Source organism: Salvia splendens, chromosome 14 (genome assembly GCF_004379255.2).
Source record: "Salvia splendens isolate huo1 chromosome 14, SspV2, whole genome shotgun sequence".
In the NCBI taxonomy this organism is placed as follows: Eukaryota; Viridiplantae; Streptophyta; class Magnoliopsida; order Lamiales; family Lamiaceae; genus Salvia; species Salvia splendens.
In genome coordinates this window covers 8,579,042-8,592,183 of record NC_056045.1, presented here as the reverse complement: position 1 = coordinate 8,592,183, position 13,142 = coordinate 8,579,042, and the positions used below count along the sequence as shown (strand labels likewise).

General features: G+C 36.9%; 1 protein-coding gene and 2 long non-coding RNA genes across 3 annotated transcripts; 1 reads left to right on the top strand and 2 right to left on the bottom strand.

Moving 5' to 3' along the window:
- Window positions 1-3,940: 3,940 nt before the first annotated feature.
- On the bottom strand, window positions 3,941-5,073 carry LOC121764842. Its single transcript, XR_006042639.1, has 3 exons — window positions 4,773-5,073; window positions 4,632-4,688; window positions 3,941-4,161 (listed from the first exon to the last, which is right to left on the bottom strand). It is a non-coding gene; the product is annotated as an uncharacterized LOC121764842 (long non-coding RNA).
- Window positions 5,074-6,199: 1,126 nt separating this feature from the next.
- Window positions 6,200-9,776, top strand: LOC121764133 (protein FAR1-RELATED SEQUENCE 5-like). Its single transcript, XM_042160199.1, has 3 exons — window positions 6,200-6,209; window positions 7,403-8,165; window positions 8,321-9,776. The coding sequence occupies exons 1-3, from the start codon at window positions 6,200-6,202 to the stop codon at window positions 9,774-9,776; spliced, it is 2,229 nt and encodes a 742-aa protein (XP_042016133.1).
- A 1,931-nt stretch (window positions 9,777-11,707) lies between these two features.
- On the bottom strand, window positions 11,708-12,321 carry LOC121765102. The gene is made up of 3 exons (XR_006042723.1): window positions 12,235-12,321; window positions 12,004-12,164; window positions 11,708-11,732 (listed from the first exon to the last, which is right to left on the bottom strand). It is a non-coding gene; the product is annotated as an uncharacterized LOC121765102 (long non-coding RNA).
- Window positions 12,322-13,142: the final 821 nt, after the last annotated feature.

Genomic DNA, 13,142 nt, shown 5'->3' with positions numbered 1-13,142 from the left:
TATTTCCAACAACACGACAATCCAATTAGTGAAATTTAGATAGTATTAAAAACGGGTCTCACATTCCACTCATTTGCTATCTTTACTTTTTTTCATAAAGTTAAACAATTTAATTCTTTAAACTCGTGTCAAGTCAAAAGAACTCTTTAAATAGTAAACGGAGGGAGTAGTGTTTAATTCTGGGGGTATAACTAAATAGAATTGTATCTATTTATGAAAAACATATCTTAAAATCTCGTGTTATTATCCAAATGTGTCATATATTATGAGACGAAGGGAGTACATGTGCTCTAAAAAATATATTCTTTATCTCTTGACAATATATAAATAATACTCGATATTAACTGCAACATAGACTTTGGATCCATGAACTAGCAATCTTCTCTTCGAAATTTGATTATAATTAATTAGAGCCTAATATTATGATCTAGATTAATATATATTTCAGGATTATGAAGTTGGCATCCTTTGTTCTAATATATGTTTTTATTTTTATTTAATAATAACTCAATTAATATTAAAGTATATTTAAGGTGATCATCATCATACGTGGCATCAATTGATATGAAAATTATAGAATATTTCGAAACACAGTTTATAACATAGCAATCATGCGGTTGAAGTGATGCGATTAAAATTACACACAATAAACGTATAATTTTGGGAACAGACGTAGACAAATTAAGAAATTCTATTGACTATGCAGAACAATACATGAATAATTGAGTATCTGATTGCTTGTATCAACATTTTCTTATCTTTAATAATTGTTAGAATATATACCTCGGACAAAATGAATGATGCTCTTGTGAGCTCACTTCATTAATTATTTTATTGCCAATGTTTTGAAATTAATATTTGTAACTAAATCTGTATATATACGGGGAGGACTAGGATGCATATTATTTTATTGCCAATGTTTTGAAAATTAATATTTGTAACTAAATCTCTCTCTATATAAATAGAGGCGTGATCAAATACAAACTCTCTATAATACAAACTATACAAACTGATGTCAACGGAGTGTACAAATTATGTCAACGGGGGCTGATGTCAACGGAGTGTACAAATTCTGTCGGGGGGCTGATGTCAACGGAGTATACAAATTCTGTCAACGGGGGCTGATGTCAACAGGGTGTATAAATTATGTCAACGGGAGTGTACAAATTCTGATTGTTCGATGTCAACGGAGTGTACAGATTTGTATGAAATGTTGACATTAGAAAAATCTATTATATTAACCGTTGATTAATTGTATTAAGTGAGTAGGATTAAAGTTTGTATAGTTTGTATTATAGATGGTTTGTAGTTTATCACACCCCCTATATATATATATATATATATAGGGGAGCGTTATTCTCCTTTTCACATCTTAGATCCTTTTTCCTTCTTAATATTACGCGTTAGATCTAAGGCATCAACGGATCAGATTGATTCTATAAAACTGGTTCCGTGTTGCATTATAGAAGGTGGTTGTATGCATTACAGGGTTATTATTGACATTTGACGGAAAAGTAACTGCCACATTTTGGTATCTGCGAATAATGCACCACATGGTCACGAGTAATGCATATAATTGACTATATAATGCACAATATGTGAACTGCAATGCATATGAATAAGATGTACCATGTTATGATGTTTGGACACACGTTTCTTGTTTCCCCTAAGGGTTTAATAAGCTTAGGGGCTAGGGTGTAGTACGTAGACACGTATGTAATCTTCACATGGTAACGAGTAATGGATATAATTGACTATATAATGCACAATTTGTGAACTGCAATGCATACGAACAAGATGTGTTGTGTTATGATGTTTGACACACGTTTCTTGTGTCCCCTAAGAGTTTAATAAGCTTAGGGGCTAGGGTATAGTACGTACGCATTAATAACAAATTATAAAACGATACGAATAATTCACCAAATTGTCACGAGTAATGGATGTTATTAACTATATAATGCACAATATGTGAACTGAAATGCATACGAATAAGATGTACCATGTTATGATGTTTGACACACGTTTCTTGTTTCCCCTAAGGGTTTAATAAGCTTAGGGGCTAGGGTATAGTACGTAGACATTACTAACAAATTATTGTTATTGGAATATACGTAGGTGCATTATTTGGTTTAGGTAGTGCATTATGTAGCTGTTAATTGTCATTATCTCAGTATATTATGCATTATTAGAGGTATTGTGTATATGGGTTAATCAACGGATTGAAGATTACATACGTGCATTTAGTAATGTCTACGTACTATACCCTAGCCCCTAAGCTTATTAAACCCTTAGGGGAACAAGAAACGTGTGTCAAACATCATAACATGGTACATCATATTCGTATGCATTGCAGTTCACATATTGTGCATTATATAGTTAATAACATCCATTACTCGTGACAATTTGGTGAATTATTCGTATCATTTTATAATTTGTTATTAATGCGTACGTACTATACCCTAGCCCCTAAGCTTATTAAAGCCTTAGGGGAAACAAGAAACGTGTGTCAAACATCATAACACCGCACATCTTGTTCATATGCATTGCAGCTCACAAATTGTGCATTATATAGTCAATTATATCCATTACTCGTTACTATGTGAAGATTACATACATGTCTACGTACTATACCCTAGCCCCTAAGCTTATTAAACCCTTAGGGGAAACAAGAAACGTGTGTCAAACATCATAACACAGCACATCTTGTTCGTATGCATTGCAGTTCACATATTGTGCATTATATAGGCAATTATATGCATTACTCGTGACCATGTGGTGCATTATTCGTAGCGGTTTCCAGCCATTATTAGATTACTATTGTACCCTCATAATGCACAAAATATGACAAATAATGCAACATGGGATTAATTAACCAATGTTGATCTTGACCGTCCATTTCTCTAATCTAATGGCTGATATTAAGAAGGAAAAAGGAGGAAATATAGGAAAAGGAAATGAATACATCCATATATATATATATATATATATATATATATATATATATATATATATATATATATAGGATTTTGATCCAAACAAGAATCCATTTAAACAAAGAAATACAGGCCAATTTTCAGCCGTAGGATTAGGCGAGATGATCTTGAGATTAAAAGATCTAATGGCCCATTTAATTCCCTAAATATTATTATTTTATTCACTAAATATTCATTAAGGTTAATAAAGTCATTAGCTATTTCTCTATTGTTATGCCATCTCCTATAATCTTGCCTACATTTATTTCGGCCAACAAATCACACGCATGAGTTAACAGTTTATTTTCCTCAACTTCTTCTTCTTCCTATCTTCATCTTCTTCAACCGATCTACCATCAAACTTCCATCATACTTTTTTCCATGAAGATTTATTATTTGTGATTTAATATTCGTCGATGTCGTGTTCCAGATTAATCCGTTCCATTCTCAATTTTATATATCATCGTCGTTAGCAGATTCCAACTCCAATCGTGTTCCAGATTAATCAGTTCCATTTCCAATTCTGTATCATCGTCATTAAGTTGTTGGCATACAAAACAGTAGTTTTATGGCATGACTTGAATATTGGATTATTATGACCCAATATACCCACATATTTTCATGACTCAAAACGTCGTTTAGCATGACCCAAAAGCATAACTATTGTTTTTAGTTATTGTGTTTGCATTCTTCTGTCTTGCTAGCTTTTTTAATATGTTTAAAACATGATTACAATCGCGTATTTGGTTTTTTAATATGTTCAGAACACGAGAATATTCTTCGGTCGTACTTCCAATAAGTTTGTTTCATGCGAACATTTCGATCAAATTGTATGAGGCATGCTGGTACTGAGTAGTTTTACGTCATGCCTCGAATGTTGGTATATTATGACACAAATTAACCTAACAATTCTATAACTCAAATATTGATTTATTGTGACCCAATGTATCGAGTAATATTTATCGCATGGGCTATCGTCTACAAAAAACAAGAGGAAAGCATTCAAAAGTCATTGACCCTCTCTTTCACCCATGTAGACTTCAAGGTGTCTAAGCAAATAAACCCTGTTGTCATCAACATTGTCTGTCGTTGTCCAACTCATTTTCAACCTCTGAATAGGTGCGTTGATCACTGATTTGCATTGATTGTGACAACCAATCATTGTTAAATACTTACAAAAGAACGTCCTCTGCAAAACATGGGTTGCAAATATTAGTACGACCAAACAATACATTAACAATAACCAAAAACATCAACTATGCTATTGGGTCATACTAATAATATATTTTAGTCATGGAAACATATGGTTAAATTGGGTCATAATAAGTTGGAACTAGGTTATACGACCAAAGTATACGCTACCAATAACCAAAAACATTAGATATATTTTTGGGTCATACTAAACGGGGATTTCAGTCATAGAAACATTTGGTTAAATTGGGGCATAATAAGCTGGCACTGGGTCATACGACCGACGAATACACTAATAATAACCAAAATTGTCAACTACGATTTTTGGGTCATACTAAACGAAAACTTGAGCCATTGAAGAGGTTTGACCTTTTGCTTATGGAACAAAAAACCACAATTAAATACCAAAGTTCCAAAATCGAAACAAAACTACATGCATCCAAATCCCAGAAAATGAAATCGACATACATTTCGGTGCTTTAGGGATCCGCAAAATCTTCTTCTTCACGTTCGTTCTCTGATACACTACGTGCCGAACAACCAATTAAAGTGACAATTTTGCCTGATTTAGTCAAATTTAAGTCAAGCGTTGAACAAAATCTTACTAACTTTTTCCGTCATGACTAGCAGATCCAGATGCTCGAGTGTCCACCATTGTTGAAGTAGGCTTTTGGTTCACCGTCTTCCAAAATCGTGGAGGATTCGATTTTCTGGTGGAGACAACGATTTTGTGGAGGAGACGACGGTTTTGAGGTGGAGACGCTTTGATTTGGAGAAGGGTTTTTGTTGATTTGGAGAAGGGTTTTTGTTGATTTGGTGGTAAAGTAGGTTTTGGTTCCCCTTCTCCGTCGATTTTCTGGAGTAGGAATAGGGTTTTTGAGGAGGCGACATTTTTGTGGAGGAGAAGACGAATCTGTGGAGGAGATGACGATTTTGAGGGGCCGAGAAGATTTTTTGTTGAATGATTTTTTGTTGATTTGGTGGTAGAAGAAGAAGATTTGAGGGAGATTGGAGAGTTTTTGTTGAAAGAGAGTGAAATAGAATGGAACGTGTGCAGTAATTACTCCCAATCCCAATTAATCAGGGCCTAAAAACGGAACGACAGTTATTAATATTTTTGTTTCCTAAATTACCCCTAACATGACATAGATCGGCCTTATTATGACCCATATAAAACGAGGAGTCACTCCATATCTTAGCCATTAATCTCCAGATCTGACGGTCTAGATATGGTCTGTATTTCTATACTTAAGGACTGATTTTGGTAGATGAAGACCCTATATATATATATATATATATATATATATAGGGTTGCGTTAAAGATAGAACCATTCTTAAGTATAGAACCTAGAATTCTACATATTTTATTCATTGGATGAGGAAAAAATGACGGTCAAGATTAAAAATCATACATATTAGACTATGTTTTCACGACATTCCGGACTCAACATGTGAAAAAACTCACATGTTGATGGAAGAATGAATGAAACGAAGAAGAGTCCATGCATGCTTTATTTTTTCACTTCTCTGCATTCACCCATTAATAATAGTTTTGGTTGTAATGGGAAGTTGCTGTGCAAATCAAAACCATTGGATTAAAAGATCTAACGACCTCCGTTTGGCATTTTTTCTACGTTTAAGAATGGTTCTATCTTGATCACAATCCTATATATATATATATATATATAGGGATGTATTCATTTCCTTTTCTCATATTTCCTCCTTTTTCCTTTTTAATCTCAACCTTTAATTCCAGCAATCTTGTGGCTTAAAAAAATCGCTGATTCCATTTAATTATTATCAATTAAAAATCGATTAAGGGCAGATTTGGTAGATGATATTGTGTTAGTTATGGAAATTCCATGATTCTCTCCTTTGCAAATATTACGGTTTATTTTCTTCTCTCACGTCGAAGAAGGCAGAGAGCGTCAGACGTATATGATTCTGCATTACTATTTTTTTGGAAGGTTTCAATTATCACAAATCTAAATCCTATTGTTAATCAGTCGTTGGTAGTCAGAGTTTGATCTTAAGCAATGGAAGAAGGTAAATCATGAAGTAGCATGTTTTTTTAATGTTGCGGATCTTTCTGTAGAAGTGGTAGCAGTTTGATTATTTCATTTTTAATCAACAATTAAATTGTGTTTTGTGTTGCCATGGTATAACATTATTGCTTTATATGAGAACTTTCTCCATGGATTCGCTAGCGGCATATGTAGTGTATTAGGTTGAGACGAAGCATATAATGCACGTATTGACGATGTATAATGCACTTAGGTTTCTATATAATGCATAATTCGTGAGAGGCAATGTTTCGGGTAAAAAAGATTTCGTCTGGATTGCGCGGTGTGGCGCACGTTGCTTGTTTCCCCTAAGGGTTTAATATGCCTAGGTGGTAGGGTGTCGTATGTACAAGTTGTATTAGTTTGATTAATTGATTTTTAATCAACAATAAAATCGTGTTTTTTGTTGACGTGGTATAACATTACTGCTTGCTGTGAGAAATTTCTCCAAGGATTCGCGGGCGGCATATGTAGGGTATTAGGTTGAGACTCGGCATATAATGCACGTATTGACGACGTATAATGCACTTAGATGTCTATATAATGCATAATTAGTGAGCGAGATTGTTTCGGGTAAAAAGATAGGGTCGTCTGGTTTGCGATTTGTGGCGCACCTTGCTTGTTTCCCCTAAGGGTTTAATAAGCCTAGGGGGTAGGGTGTAGTATGTAGGGGGTAGGTTTTAATCAACAATTAAATCGTGTTTTGTGTTGACATTGTATAACATTACTGATTGCTTTGAGAATTTTCTCCATGGCTTCGCTAGCGGCATATGTAGGGTATTAGGTTGAGACGAAGCATATAATGCACGTATTGATGATGTATAATGCACTTAGGTTTCTATATAATGCATAATTCGTGAGAGGCAATGTTTCGGGTAAAAAAGATTTCGTCTGGATTGCGCGGTGTGGCGCACGTTGCTTGTTTCCCCTAAGGGTTTAATAAGCCTAGGGGGTAGGGTGTAGTATGTAAAAAACAACGTTTTTAATACATATACCACAACATGTACTCCGTAACAACGTTTTTATTAGTATGTGTTATACGTATGCATAAATCACGTGTTTATCTATCTGAATAATTTGACATATTGAAATCGAGAAAATCGTGCATTACTTGTCAGCATATTATATTGCAAAGTTGTTATATTATGCTGACCCCTTTTTTCCAATTATGTACAGTGGTTGTTGTACCTGAATGTCCTCCCTCGATGAAGCCTGTTGTAGGTCAGAAATTCCAGTCATTGGATTTCGCTTTTGCTTTCTACGACATATATGCCCGGGCAGTTGGCTTTGATACGCGCAAACAAGCTATGAGGAAGGTTGATGATGTCACCACGTGGTATCAAGTTGTATGCAATAGGGAAGGACGGAAGAAGGGTGAAGAGGATGACCAGTTGAATGCCCGTTCTGGTTTCACAATCAAGCGTAGGAAGTTATCTAAGCGGTGTGGTTGTACAGCTAATATATCCTTCAGGTTTTTCTCCGAAGATTGCTCGTCAGGATACATAATTCAGGAGTTCAATGAGATTCATAACCATCATATGGTTGAGACGGAACAGCAGAAATTCATGTCAAGTAATCGCAAGTTGGATGATGTACATCACAAATTTATACTAGACTGTTCCAGGGCGAATATAGGACCCACGCTTACAGTTAAGGTATTGAAGGAGATTCTTGGTGGGTTTGACCTGGCTGGTTGCACTGTGGGGGATATCAGGAATGCCTCATGGGACATAAAAGCATATGCACAAGGAGTTGATGTACAAATGGTGTTGGATGACATGGCTAGGAAGAAGGAGATGTCCAAGGCTTTCACCTATCACTACGAAGTTAACGAATTTGACCAGTTGGTTGCTTTGTTTTGGTGCGATGGTGTGATGAAGAGAAATTACCACATGTTTGGTGACATTGTGTCCTTCGACTCCACATACAACACAAATAGGTACAAAACTAAATAATGTGTTGTTTATGTTATATTCTATTAATGTATTGTATATTGTATGCATTATTTGTTTGATGTTACTGCATTATGTACTGCCGTAAGTTGCATTATTATACGATTATACTTATGACGACCTGTTGTTGTCATGTCTGCAGGTACTGTATGATATTCACTCCTTTCACTGGAAAGGATAATCATGGTAGTCCTGTGACATTTGCGGCCGGGTTGGTGTGCAACGAGAAAACAGGGGCATTTGCTTGGCTGTTCAGACATTTTATAGATTGTATGGGTGTAGCACCCAGGATGATTGTGACCGATCAAGATTTGGGTATGCGATCAGCGATTGAAGAAGTCCTCGTCGGCACGCGTCACCGTTGGTGTATGTGGCATATAATGCATAAATTGGCAGTCAAGGTACCAAACAGATTATTGCGGGACGACGATTTCAAAAAGGAGTTTAACGCTTGTGTTTGGTCGGACCTATTAGAGCCGGAGGAATTCGAGGATGAGTGGAATAGATTGGTTGAACATCATCAGCTGGAGGACATCGACTGGTTCAACACACTGTATGCATATAGGAGGTACTGGATACCGGCGTACTTTAGGGATTTTCCTATGGGTTCGATGATTAGGACTACGTCCATATCTGAATCAGAGAACAGTTTCTACAAAAATTATCTGAAGCCCCGAGCAAACATAGCCGAATTCTACCTGAGTTTCAACCACGCCATAGAATTCCAGCGGAATAGTAGAACAGCTTTGGACTACCACGATGCCACGTCCATACCCATACTCGCAACTACTCTGCCGTTCGAGAAACATGCTTCTACATTGTTTACCGACAGTATGTTCAGGAAAATACAAGAAGAAATAGTCGAAGGTAATGACAGATGTCGTGTGCTGAGTTTTATGTCAGGAGAAACTGCTGACACATACAAGCTTGGCGATAGCAAGCGCAATGCATATTTTGTTCGTCATGACAAGACGGATGATTCTTACTCGTGCGAATGCAAGCTTTTTGGTCGCCATGGTTATTTGTGCAGTCATATTTTCTTCCTATTTCGGAACAATGAGGTGAAAAAAATCCCGGAGAAATATTGTGAAAGCAGATGGATGAAGACGTCCTTAGCCAAGGCTGTACACGGGGAGTTTCAGGAACGCTTGCTTACTCACTCATCCGCTGACGATAGGCAAACTGTGTCAAAGAAGGCGATTTCGATGTTTTATGGGTTTCTTAGACAGTTTGAGACCGACATCGGCGCATTACGTGCATTTGTAGCTGGCGTCGAAGAACTTGGCAACTCACTTCAAACTGGTAATCCGGTAACCTCAGTCGCTGAGAAGAGGCGTATGGTTGAAGAGTTTTACGGAATGGCAAGGCCTGAAACTGTTGCAGTGCATCCTCCCGATGTTGTGAAGACGAAGGGTCACGCCAGCAGCTCGGCGAGCCGTCTGATTTCAAAGAGAGACAAGGCTATAAAGGATGCGACTAGGCCTCTTAGACGGTGTAAGGGTTGCGATGAGATGGGTCATCACGACTCTAGGAATTGTCCTGTGCTTAAAGAGATGAGGATGGAGAAGGATGCTCGCAAGGGGAAAAATCCAGCTTGACTCATATCTTTAAAAAAATTCCTGCATTTGTTGTTCCTTTGGTCGATTCTTTATTTTTAGTAGGATGGTTGTAATAGAATCTCTTGGTTTACTTGGTTTGGGTGAAAAATATGTCGGTTTATTAGATGGTTAAACATCTGTCCCTAACACTTTTCATGAGCATTATTTTAACTCAAGCGTTGAAGGCCTAATACATTATACGGTTTCCATTAACAATTACAAAACATATATACACATTCGAGGCGTACTAAATATACGTTCTACTATATCAGGTATGCAATCAACAAATGCATTATTTATTGTTGCAATTGCATTAGACATAACGATTGTTGCATTATTTGTGTAATATACACAAACAACGTTTGTGTATGCATAATATAATACGAATACTTACAGTATATGCAGACATGATGCACATACAATGGAGGCCTACTATGTATTTGTTGCAAATTATTAGGTGTGCAATAAACGAATGCATTATTTAGTTGAGGCGCTAGCATTACGCCCAACGATTGTTGCATTATCCATGTAAAATACGCAAAGAAAGTTTCGTAATGCATAATATATTACGAATACTTATGTTAGGAGCAGATATTATATACATATATAAATGCGTACTACATACATGGATTAATATGTATTAGGTGTATAAAAAAAATGCATTATTTAGTGTTGCCATTGCATTGCGCACAGGAATTAGTGCATTATTTGGCATCTGTAAAGCATTACGACAGTTAAACGACCACCTATTTTGAACAAAACAAAATTACAAACACGACAAAGGACATAATACACCAAGTACACAAAAAGTGTTTTCATCCGTCTGATTAAAAGGAATGCACATACGGTTCTGCTGAGTGCTCACAAGATACAATTCAAAAAGACTTTCTCAAAAACATTGGTAAGTGTATTGAAGGTTGTAATAATATCTAAAATGCTAAGTCTTCCAACAAATACCAGAGAGTCACGCACTACAAACCATAATTTTCTACCCAGCATTCGAAATTGAAATTTGCAGGTTTTTCTTTCCAGAACTTGGTTGCATTTTTTTGGTTTGCGGCACCGCGGACATTGTGAGCACAAGTCAGTAACGCCCTTGCGAACTTGATTCGAAACATTTCAATACTTTTGTTTCCCTTCGCTGTGAGCCCGCATTCCCAGTCTTTCTCCTTCTCTCCAAAGTAGGTTTCCAAGTGGCGCATGACATACACACCGTTCTCAGATATGGACAGGTTGTTCCGCCACGGCATTGCAACTACATGTGTTGTGCACTTTCGTATCACATCAGCCAGTATGGAGTCGTTGCACTTATCTATTGCGTCAGCCATGAATTTCCGCTAAAACAAAAACATACATAATTTTACCGCATCACCAAAATATGTTTTAATGCATAAAAGGAAAAAAAAATAGAGTGGTCACATATCATACCAGCAAAGATGGTGTGTCCCCATATTTGTCGCCGAACGATGCGTGCGACTCTGTGAGGGTGTGGTCAATAATGTTGATCTTGCCATCCGGCACATCAAAACAATTGATTCTCATACAAATAAGTTTATATTCACACTAACCAGATCGTGTTTCTCCCATTTGCTGTATCCTGCTGCTAGTGCCTCCTCAAAAAGAATGGTCCAAAAAGACGCAAATCTCCTTTCTTCATCCCACTCTTCAGGGCTATCTATCAGCGATGGTGCCTACAATCGTTGTCGGTACTTCAGGTACTTATGTTGCAGAGTAATATTCATTTCGTAAATAGATAAAATAATAGATTCACTCACGCATGGCCTTGTCGAAAAGAAGAGTCTGGACGCTGTATATGGTGCCTTGAGCTTCTCTATATTGTTCAAATATGAGCACCAAGTGTCCACGATGACCGGGCTGACAGGTTTAAATGGTGCCAGTGAAAGGAACTCGGACTTCACTGTTTGTTTGGAGGAGTCTTCGTAAACAATTGCATCCCTGCATATCAATATAAAATGCCACGTTAATAATTGCCTACATAAGCACTACCAAATCCAAATAATGAAGCTAAAATCCCAGTAGGTTTATTACTGTTTTCAAAGAATACCAAACCTAATGTAGAATAAACTTCTATTACTGTATGATTACATAATGCACAATGAGAATTTCATAATGCGAAGTTTAGAAATTAATACATGAAATACAAAAAAACAATCAGTAAAGAGAATCACCCTCTTCACACATCAAATGCAACACAAATAATACACACCTGATCGATTTATGCGTCTCCGCTGTGCTCAGAACCCAGAAATATAGTTCCTTGTCATTGCCGTTAGCCTTGGCTGTAAGCCTTACAGCACGCTCGTTGAAAGGAGATCGCATAGCAGGACTAGCTTTCCTTAAACGTGTCGTTTCAACGTTTAAATCCTGCTGCAAATATACAATACACATACAACAATTAGGAAAAATCCTTAAAAGATGTTATCTATTATTTTGTTACCGATCGGATGGCCTCCTTAGCCTTGTTGACCTTCTCCTTTCCTTTTACACGTCCAGCCGCGATTTTCAATGGCACGTCGGAACTAATGCCACCCGTCCCAGCCTCAGAAATTACTATCCCCTTCTCCTTTGACAGGGGCGGTCTCTGTGAATGCAAGGTTACAATACAATTCATAAGATAATTAGACATACTGCATAATGCCTAAGATACTCAATATAATGCACCAAACATAATAAATAATGCATATAATGGATAAGATACTCAATATAATGCATGAAACATAATAAATAATGCACATACTGCAATGTATAATGCACATTATATCTGACCTAACAACGTTAGATTAGTACAAACCTTTGTCACTGCAGGCTGTTTCTCCTGTCCACGCTTCAAAGCCATTTCCTTTGTCAGGCCTGATCTGTTATCTTCATTTCCCTATGTTTTCAAGTCAATCAGATATGTGTCTTTACAAGTTCACATAAAAATGTTATGATATACAATACATTAAATTAAATCAAACCTTGACTCTCCCATCGGGACATGACATATCTGATATTACCTTAACACATTTTTGTTTTGTTGTTGTCACCACCTCTTTACCACCTTCTCTAACTCTTCCAGTTTCGTCACCCGACGAACCCACCTTAGCATTTCCACCTTTCGTAATCTCCCTTCGCTCGTGTACCGTCTCCCCTACTCCACCAGTCTCCTGCGCAATACAACAATCATTTAAATGTTATCAAAACAACAAAAATTATGTGCGCGAATAACTAATTTGGATACTTACGGCACCAACCACCTCCATGTGTGTTGCTGCAACTGAGGTGTGCACATATGCTGGGACTCCAAGTCCGGCAACATCACCTAATGGAGCAGACATTGTCGCGCCTCCTTGACACACTTCATTT